Below are 10,279 nucleotides of genomic sequence, written 5' to 3'. Positions count from 1 at the left end.
ATCTCATAACATAATGGATACTAGGGATCAAGCCCTAACAAAACTAACTCGATTAATTAAATGATGAATCTCATCCAACTCCTCACCGACTAGCGAGCCTACGAAGGAATTACTCACTCCCGGTGGGGAGCATCATGGAATTGGTGATGAAGGAGGTTTGGTGATGACGAAAATCAAAGATCCCCCTCTCTAGAGCCCCAAATAGACTCCAGATCTAGCCTCCCGATGAAGAACGGGAGGTGGCGGCGGCTCCGTATCATGAAATGAGATGATTCTTCATCCTTGATTTTTTTCTGGAAAAATAGGTATTTCTGGAGTTGTAATCAGGGTCTGCGGGGCCACTAGGTGGGCACAACCCACCTGGGCGCGCCTGTAGGGGGCGCGCCCTGGTGGGTTGTGCTCACCCAGAGGCCCCCTCCGGTGGTTTTTGGCTCCAGTATTTTTCTTTATTTTGAAATAATTCTTCAAAATGTTTCGTTCCAATCCGATAATTTTTATTTCTGCACAAAAACGACACCATGGTAGTTTGGCTAAAACAACATCAGTCCAGGTTAGTTTCATTCAAATCATGCATATTAGAGTCAAAACAAGAGGAAAGACGTTAGGAAAAGTAGATACGACGAAGACGTATCACTCTCCGGTGGGGCAGCAAAAGGGGAACCAAATCGAGGCAGGGGAAGGGGGTCCGACGGAGAAGCTCACCGGGGAGCAGATGAAAAGCTTGGCAAGGGGTTTTGTAGCACAGGGGCGACGAATTGTGCGGCGGCGCTCCGGTGGCCATAGTCGAAGCGGGGCGAAGCAGGCGGCATGGATGCGGCTCTACGACTCATGCCCGATGGCGCGGACGATGTAGTAGACGTCAGGTACCCTCCTTGGCATCTCCGTGCGACGTGAGGTGGCTCCAGCGTGGCGATCTGTCCGCTCGGGCAAGCATGGCAGAGAGGGGGAGGGTGAGGGAGCGAGAGGAAGGGGAACGAGGGGAACTAGGGTTTCCAGGGGTCGAGGGTGGAGTCTTGTAGGGCTATGAGGGGGCACGGATGGTTGACGTGTGGCGTCGGCCATGGAGATGGATGCCACGGCCGCCCCTGCCCGCTCATGTAGCTAGGTAGGAGACGCGGGGGAGTGGGGATGTGGGCTAGGCCTCTCCCATGCTACATGGGCCTTTCCTTTCTTTTCCTTTTTTGTATAATTTTTCTGTGTTTTATATTTTCTTCTCTGTTTTCTTGCTTCTTTTGCTACTAAATGATTTTCGTAAAAAGTGAAACTTTGCATATAAACTTAAATGCAACATTTTTAGCCCACACACAAAGTCTCAAGTGGTTTGGAATTGTATAAACATTTGTTTTATATTTAAAAGCCCATATTAGTTGTTGTTGGACCACTTTATAATTTGCTAGGGACATTTGGGGAATTCAAATGATGTTGGTTTCTTCATGAAAATTAGTTAGTGAATATTTGCAACCCAATTAACATTTTTATTTTCTTGTTTGAATAAATATTTTTTTACTTTATATTAAATTTGAGTTTGATTTGAATTTTGATCAAGTGAAAAATGGATTAGCAAAAAGGTGATGTCATGGCACATTAGGGGGAGATTACTGTAGCAAGATTCTCGGGGTGTTACAATGACGGTGGCTCTGTATCGTAAAACACAATGGAACTTTCTCTCTGATTTTTTCAGGGGAACAATGAATTTATTGCGTTGGAATTAGGTCAAGAGGCCTGGGGGTGGTCGCGCCACCTGTCCATGTGGCCAACCCCTGGCCCCTCTTCGGTGGTTTCTTGCTCCAATATCTTTTGTTTATTTCAAAATAATTCTGCGCAAAGTTTCTTCCAATTTCGAGAAATTTTTATTTCTTCACAAAAAATAACACCAAAATAGTTTTGCTGAAAACAACGTCAGTCCGAGTTAGTTTCACCAAAATCATGAAAATTAGGGTTTAAAATAAGAGCAAAAGTGTTTAAAAAGGTAGATACGATGGAGACGTATCAAGACCCTCCAAAACACACTTACAAAAGATGAAAATTGAGAACGTGTTACATATATCCACTTGCACCAGTGCCCATAATTTGCTTCCAATTTACACAATTTGTATGTTGAATCTAGACCACCATGCTGCTTTGAGGAAAATTCACACCGTTTTTTGGGACTACAATAGGTGTCATTTTCACTTGTCCTTTAGTGACTTTTGAACCCAGCTAGGTTGGTAGGCCAACTTACCACCATAACCCACACCACAGTTGATTTCGAACCTCGTGTCATTTTTCACGTAAAAATGAGATGGCCAACTATATTTTTTCATGCCTGCCTCTATCAACCGATGGATGGTTAAGAACAGCGCCTATCCATTTTAGAAATCAAATACCTTTTTCATTTCTAACTATTCATAGTTAATGAATGATTTTCCTAATTTTTCATTATTTTTGTGAAAAAATCAAAATGTATTAAGTAGGACAGACCCCGCTGGGCTTTACCCGCGTGGGCGCGGGCTTCTATAAGAGAATGAAAAGCTCTCTTTTTACAATAAAACGCGAACCGCCCAAATTAAAACTTCTATTTTATATTGAGCGCAATTTCTAGTAAAAAAATCCGGTATCCTTCCACTTAGATCAAAAGGAATTTTTTCAATAGAACTATGGAACCCCCGAGTGGCCACATTATCGGTCTTCTTCATGAAGCTCGACAAGAACATATTTTCTGTTTTCTTCTGTATCGGGCCAAAGGGCATGACTCAGACATGACTCTCAATGGCGCTATTCCGTCATCAGATAGCTCGGTTGCAGCTCTGGTTCCAGGTTTCGATTCCATTAAACACCTTTCGTAAAGATGAAAACTGAGGACGTGTTATATATACCCACTTGCACGAGAGTCCACAATCTCGTTCTAATTTACGCATTTTGTATGATGGAGCTAGACAACCGTGAAGCTTTGAGATACATTCGCAAAGTTTTTGGTTATTACTACAGGTGTCACTTCCACTTGTCCCTAGGCGACTTTTGAACCCAGCTAGGTTGGTAAGCTAACTTACCATCATAACCCACACGAAAGCAGATTTACACATAGAAATGAGATGGCCAACTGTATTTTTTATGCCTGCCTCTATCAAGCGATGGATGATTTCGAAGAGCGCCTGTCCATTTTAAATATCAGATGCCCTTTTCATTTCTAATTGTCCATAGTTAATGAATAATTTTCCTAATTTGTACTATTTTGCAAAAAAAACAAAATGTATTAAGCAGGACAGGCCCATTAAAACACTTTTACAAAAGATGAAAACTGAGGACATGTTACATATATCCACTTGCACCAGAGTCCATAATTCGCTTTTTACGCATTTTGTATGATGAAGCTGGACCACCATGAAGCTTTGAGGTAAATTCAAAAAGTTTTTTGGGACTACTATAAGTGTCATTTCCACTTGTCCTTTCGCGACTTCTGAACCAGCTAGGTTGGTGGTCTAACTTACCACCATAACCCACACGGCAACAGATTTGCAACCTCATGTCATTTTTCCACATAAAAATGAGATGGCCAACTAATTTTTTTCATGCCTGCCTCTATCAACCGATGGATGGTTTCGAAGAGCACCTATCCATTTTAAAATCAGACACCCTTTTCATTTCTAACTATCCATAGTTAATGAATGATTTTCTAATTTTGTACTTTTTGCAAAAAAGCCAAAATATATTAAGCAAGACACATCCTTCAAAGCATCCTTACGAACGATGAAAATTACATCCGAATTCTTGGGTGTGTCGAAGTCTTCTTCCTCATCCTTCGATGACGTGCCCTGAGCAAATCTTGTTATCATCTCTCGACCTCCATCTTGACATAACAAACGTGTTGATACTCTTGAGCTTGTAGAATCAGTGACTAGAAAATTGTCGATGTAGGCCGGAAGACACAGACGGCCGCAATGTTCGTAGCAAATTGTCGCCCTGGAAAAGATAACGTTTTTATTCTACATGCTTGTCATAGTACGCTAGACCAAAGTGCCAGATTTCCACACACACCTCCTAACCATACGAAGAAGCAGCTCTCAACGTGGGCAAGGCGGGAAGACCTTATTCCACGCCGACGACGCCCCTTCATCTCGCCATCACCGATCAAAGACAAAGTTAAATTTATTCCCAACCATCTTCGGGTCGAAGCCGTGGGATTTTCACCCCCTCCCGTCGCTGGAGCGAACCTACAAGAACTATGCTATGCTAGATCACTCGTGACTGACCGCTAATTCACATCGAGTAATCATAATATCCCATGTCTAAAAATATATGTTTATCAAACGTGTGCGGTCTAAAATTTTAAAACGTTTAACAATATTTTGCATATGCATGGATATAATATGAGCAGGAACAGTTCATGCATGCATGTTTAAATATTTCGAAACATATTGTAATGAAAATTGTTGAGTCCTGCAGTGATGACTACAAAATGGACGAAGAAATAGGTTGTTTTCATTTCCTCGAGGGCCTAAATAGCATAAGCTCCCTACCTACCCAAAACACGCCACATGCTCTGTTCTCGCACTATATCCCACATGACACAAACAGACGCCCGAATCGCATGCGCAATCAAACAATACCATCTACTCTTTTCTCACTTATGTGCCTGTGTGTTTTACACTAATTTAGTACTACTCCCTCCGTCCAAAAATAATTGTCATCAAAATTAACAAAAAAGGATATATCTAGAACTAAAATACATCGAGATACATTCCCTTTTATTTATTTTGATGACAAGTATTTCCAGACGGAGGGAGTATGTACTATCAATTTTTGCCACCCTAGATCTTTTTGTACATTTTTTGCCGCTGCATGAAATTCAAAATTCTATACTAGTAGGAGTATACGGCAAGAAGAAATGAATCATATTTGGGATGAAGCGAAACATCAGAAATAATAACCCACATCAGCTATCTCAATTAGAAACCCTTTTTTTTCTCCCTCTCCTCCTTCGTTTTGTGCTTTGTACAGAGTTTTGCCAAGCGCCTAGCGTGCTATATGTATTGACCCTCCTCCAGGGGCCGGAGAAACCGGAACACGCGCGGGCCCGCCGGCGACGCCGTCTTGCAGGTGCATGCCTCCCCGTCGCGGACGCCGAGGTGGTAGCACAGGCAGATGCCCTGCTGCTGGTGCGACGTGGGCGTGGACTTGGCGGGCGGCGCGGTCTTGGGCGGCGAGCTCGGCAGGCTCATCGACAGGTCGAGGTCCAGGTCGAGGTTCAGGTCGGGGCACCGCGGCGCGTCGCTGCTTCCGCCGCTGCTGCTGTGCCCGTCGTCCGACGGGGACGGCCTCGCGAAGCTCACGGTGCTGCTCTGGAAGGCGAAAGGCGCGCTGGCGAGCCTGGACGCCGGCGCCGGGGAGGAAGGGAAGACGGGGGCGGTGGTGGACGCGGTGAGCCCGCTGGCGGCGCTGATGGGGCGGTGCGTGTGCGGGTCCATGCCGCGGTTGAGGAGCTTGCGCTTGATGTGCGTGTTCCAGTAGTTCTTGATCTCGTTGTCTGTCCGGCCCGGCAGCTGCCCCGCTATCAACGACCACCTGCACGACGGCGACCGCTGCTTTAGTCAATAACTGCTTCCTTCCTCCAAGACACCAGGGAAAGAAGAGGCGGAGGAGGCGATGCGCATTGAAATCGCGATCGGTTGCTTACTTGTTGCCGAGGAGGGCGTGGAGCTTGATGATGAGCTCGTCGTCGTCGTCGGTGAAGTTGCCGCGCTTGAGGTCGGGGCGGAGGTAGTTCATCCAGCGGAGGCGGCAGCTCTTGCCGCAGCGCAGCAGGCCCGCGGCCTTGGGCAGCGAGCGCCAGCAGCCCTCGCCGTGCGCCTTGATGTAGCCGATCAGGCGCTGGTCCTCCTCCTTGGTCCACGCGCCCTTGTTGGTGTGCGCCTTCTCGCAGCACGGCGACCTCCCCATGCCGGCGCCGGCGCTAGCTATGGCTACTCTGCTTCCCTTCCTCGTGCTCGACGGCGGCGGCTCGGAGCTTGAGCTCGCTCGCTCGCGGCTGTATGCAGCAGGCAGGGGAGGTGGAGGAGCGGGGTGGGCGCGCCGTGGAGGGCGGGGCGCGCGTATATATGGGGGGCGTGACGGCGAGAGCAGAGCTTTTGGGTGGTTCTTTTGCGGGGTGTTGGTGGTGGTTTCTCGCTCCATTGACCAGATCCCTTGGGGGGATTTGACCGCCTGCGCGGGCGCGAGGGGCGTGGCGTGCGTCGGGGCTGGGTTGGGTTGGGTTGGGTTTGGGTGGGCGTCGCAGGATGCTTGTGAGTGAGAGGGTAAAGATGTGGGCGCGGCGCAGCTAACGTGTTTGATTCCTTGTTGTGTACTTGCTGGAGTGGAGTAGCTTTGGTCCTTTGGTGGTTGCAAAACGGATCTGCCTCCCCCTCCCCTCTCAAAGGGAGTGAGTGCTGCTCCACCAAGTTGTTTTTTCATAGACTTGTTTTCTCCAGGAGCGCAGCGTAGACAAAACACATGTACACTAAAAAACTTGGGTCGTCGAGCATCTAACCTAAATTCGATCGTCAGTTGGCTTGGTACAGCCACCTCCACTAGCCGTCCGGCTGATATCGGTTTCTTCTCTTTGCATGCAAGAAATTACTCCCTCTGTCCCAGAATATAAAAACGTTTTGTTCTTATATTTTGGGACGGAGGGAGTAAGTAATAGTCGACTGACACTTCGTTAAGTCCGATGATATATCTATCAGATGTACAATGGGATCCGTGCAAACTTTTCTTTTCGGTTTTTTCTTGTTCTCTATTTGCATGTTACATTACTTGATTAAGACTTGGTTAAATCTCAGTCGACTGAGACCTAGCCACACTCATTAAGTAAGCCAAGACTTGTTTCAAGCATAGGTCCCTTGCACAAATATTGCACAAAAAGATTGTAAATCTATTTTCAAGGGTTATACTAGTAGAAGACTTGTAGCGAGTCATGTACTAACATGTGTCGGTATTGGAGCACCCTTCTTCTTTCCACTCCTAGCATGGCAAGCGTTCGTGCGTTCGTTAGCTCAACCGTAACTCACAGCGTCGCGCGCCTAATTTTAAAAAGAGATGGTCGCAACGAAAACGGAATCATGGTGTAGGAACACGTTCGAAAACTTGGTGGAGCAACCGCCACCGATTGCCTAGCTAACTACTAGCCGCAAACCAGCAAAACACCTCCTAGCTGTGCGCCCGTGTCCCTAGCGCCTGTCATGCGTGCGTGACTAACCCCATTTTTCTATATGATCCCATCATCCCCCTCTTGGCGCCAAGGCAATAATTTAAGCCTTGATTAGGTAGTTCGTGTCCAGCCAGCACTCGGCCAGGTTGGTACGCAGCCCCGGTGAGCTCACTCCGCTTAAAAAAATCCGGCGATCCCCCGGGGGTCAAAACTGACGCGCCGCCGGCCGGCCGGGCTGCCGCTTCCGTTGGGCACCGCTCGGCCGATCCGCCGGGATGGTTACCGGCGGGCGCACGACCCGCCGTAGGTAAAAGCGACGCTTCGCCCGGGCTGCAAAAATGTCAAGACTAATGTAGACGCATAGTAATATTATTACTCGTGCGGCCGTGCACGGATGGCGTATCTACGGATGGGACGGACCGGGTCGGGCTACTTTCACGGCGATGGGAGATCGATGATGTACTGTGTATGTGTACTGGTAGCTTAGCCGTGTTAATCTAATTCTACTGTTTGGCAGCCAACCGTTACTGCTCCACGGACGGTGGATTTATTATGTCGATGGACGCATCGTCTCGATGGATCGATCGTCGATGATGCCGACTGCGACGAAACAGAAGTTACCCTGCGTTTTGTTGCTGTTGCACCTGTGGAATGATGGCGTACGTACGTATACCGGTCGAGAGGACGAGTCGCTCATCGAGCTGGGCACTGTTGAATAATGAGTAGGCAATTTTTTGACTAATTTAATCCGTAAACAAATAACTAGCATGGCATTGACAGAATTAACGACATACTGATTCTGATCTAGACAAGCACGTACTATGCAAACTGTAGACACATCTACACATAATGCTAGTACTGCTAATACGGAAATAAATAGGAGCGGAATAAACGCGTTATACCCTCCAGTAGGCCAGGCAGAAACCGCAGCGGCGTTTTCGGCGGCCTTCTTGTCGGCCTCGAGCTTCTCGGTGGCGAGACGATCGACGTCGAACCGAGACATGGTGATGATGAAGGCGATATAGACGTAGAGGAAGCAAACGAAAGGAGGCGAGCAGTCGCGTAGTCGCTTTCCAAAAACTTATCCGCCTCTCTCCCATACAGGATCCGGTGAGACGGGGTTTCGGAGATCTGCTCTTCCGTCGACCGTATACGCAGCGGACGGGCGGCAGCAACAGCAAAGGAACGGCGATGGACGGTGCGCGTGGAGAGACGTGGGCTCGACCCACGTCGTGACAGCCCACAATCTGATGTCCTAGATCATGGTCCAGCTGTCAGAAAACTCTTCGTTACTAACTGGCAAAAATAAGTGCATAGGTATGAGCTTGGCTCGGCTCATTACCGCGGCGAGGCGGAAGGCGAAGGAGGAGTGCGCGAGGGAAGAGAAACTCTTATAAGATGGTCCGACTCCTCTGCTATTTTCAGAATGTGACTAAACTTATCCATCTCCACCTAGTGTCAATTAAACCTACATGTGTCCTTAGAGACGGGCTTAAAGCCCGCCCCATGTTTCAACAGGCACTTTGAGGGGCTGAAACAAATGGAGTAAAATGAGAGGCTGTACGTACGTGCATGCGCAACTAGCCTAAGCCACCATGCATACGAATCCACATGAAGAAGAGATCGAAGATCTTTGGGCGCGCAGGCCTGCCTACTTGCGCGTGCGACGTAGCGTTGGAACCTACGTACTCTACTATACTTGTAACAAGTTGCAGGAGTCGCCGTGGTGCATGCCCCGATCATGGAACCAGTTGGTGGTGGCCAGAGAGTGGACAAAAATGCGGATGAGAGTGAGATCGGCCCTGTCATCGCGAGTCAAAAAGGCCGGGCACTGTGCAGTGCGCGCCCAAGTCCTCGGCGTGCCGGCGCAAGTGGCAGCGTACGTACGTATGCGCGTCCGATGGGTCGATGTTTGCGGTACAAGTCAGCGCGCGCGGCACGGCAGGCGTGGTGCAGATCGGCCGTGCAGTGGGTGCATGGTGCGTGGCTTTCGCGCGCGGGTTAGCTGCGGTCCGTGGCGCGCCTTCACTGCCGTTCTCCCCACTGCTCTTAATTGCCGTCACTTCTCTTTCCAACAGCGTGCGAGATCACCGTCGGCCCCGCGGAACCGACACCACGAACCCGCGAGATTTTCACTGCCGTTTGACCGCGCACGCAGGGGGAAACGAGGCTCGGGAGCACCGTACTCCCTCCCACTGCAGCCCGGTATGTCAGAAGCAACAGTGACAATGTTGACCGGAGGTCCACAGCAAGCCTCGGTTCGTGACCGGTAAAAAATGGCCTACCAACCTCAACGCAAGCTCATTTTTCTCTTTATTTTACTCGATCGGCGCCGGCTGATCAGCTAGTACGTACAAGTACCGTACACGCACGACGCACAACCAAGTAGTAGTAATAACCGACGCGCTATTATGTTACGCGTGCATCGGATCCGGATGCAGCGGCAACGGGTCGGCGCGCGGTAGCTCTCAGCCAAGTGCAGTCCAAGAGGACGCAATGATGCCGGCCGCGAACCACCGGCGCCGGCCGGGGCCAATCCAAGTGCGCCGTCCGTCGTCCCGTCCCGTAGGGCCCCATGCAGGCGCGTCGTCCTCGATCGGCCTGCCCCACAAGTGACAAGTCCCATGCAGTGCAGCGTAAGTGCAACGTTGCCGCTCCGTCCAGCCACGATATATAGCCCGGTAGCTAGGTAGGTGAGGTGAGGCCGCGCGGGTTGGTGCGGGGTCAAACCGCGCCCCGCCCCACCCCCAGCGTGGCCGGCCGTGACCATCGGCAGCTCGGCGCTGGGATCCCCCACAAGGAAACAACAAAAAATGTGCGCGCTGGCTACACCTAGATACCCGGGCCGGATCGCTGTGCGCCGACGGCGATCGCTCGCTCGCACCGCACGAGTCGGCAGCCCGCGCCCGCGCACGGCGCGTGCTCCGGGACGGCGCCACTTGCCGCCGGGACGTGAGCTCGTCTCGCCGGAGCCCAGGGGGTTTCCGCGGCGTCGGCCCGGCGGGTCAGGCTTGCACGGAGCGCCATTGATGGGGCTGTTGCAGGGAGGCACCATCTGATCATGTATGTATGTATGGGCTGCTGCTGCTGCTCCTGGATCGCATTCTAGTAATC

The 10,279-nt window shown here is 50.0% G+C and overlaps 1 protein-coding gene across 1 annotated transcript; it reads right to left on the bottom strand.

The window, feature by feature from the left end:
• Positions 1-4,649: 4,649 nt before the first annotated feature.
• LOC119269763 (myb-related protein 308-like) lies at positions 4,650-6,056 on the bottom strand. The gene is made up of 2 exons (XM_037551679.1): positions 5,654-6,056; positions 4,650-5,541 (listed from the first exon to the last, which is right to left on the bottom strand). Exons 1-2 carry the CDS (start codon positions 5,914-5,916, stop codon positions 5,001-5,003), a joined length of 804 nt encoding a protein of 267 aa, XP_037407576.1. The 5' UTR covers positions 5,917-6,056; the 3' UTR covers positions 4,650-5,000.
• Between the last annotated feature and the right edge of the window lie 4,223 nt (positions 6,057-10,279).

The sequence above is a fragment of the Triticum dicoccoides genome, chromosome 3A, assembly GCF_002162155.2.
Source record: "Triticum dicoccoides isolate Atlit2015 ecotype Zavitan chromosome 3A, WEW_v2.0, whole genome shotgun sequence".
NCBI lineage: Eukaryota > Viridiplantae > Streptophyta > Magnoliopsida > Poales > Poaceae > Triticum > Triticum dicoccoides.
Note: the sequence above shows the minus strand (reverse complement) of the source record. Positions and strands in the feature narration are given on the sequence as shown.

Bases quoted from the DNA above. Each gene is read 5' to 3' on its own strand.
- LOC119269763 (XM_037551679.1), bottom strand. From the start codon at position 5,916: ATGGGGAGGTCGCCGTGCTGCGAGAAGGCGCACACCAACAAGGGCGCG. The intron at 5,542-5,653 runs GTAAGCAACCGA...GCCGTCGTGCAG, and splicing joins CACGCCCTCCTCGGCAACAA to GTGGTCGTTGATAGCGGGGC.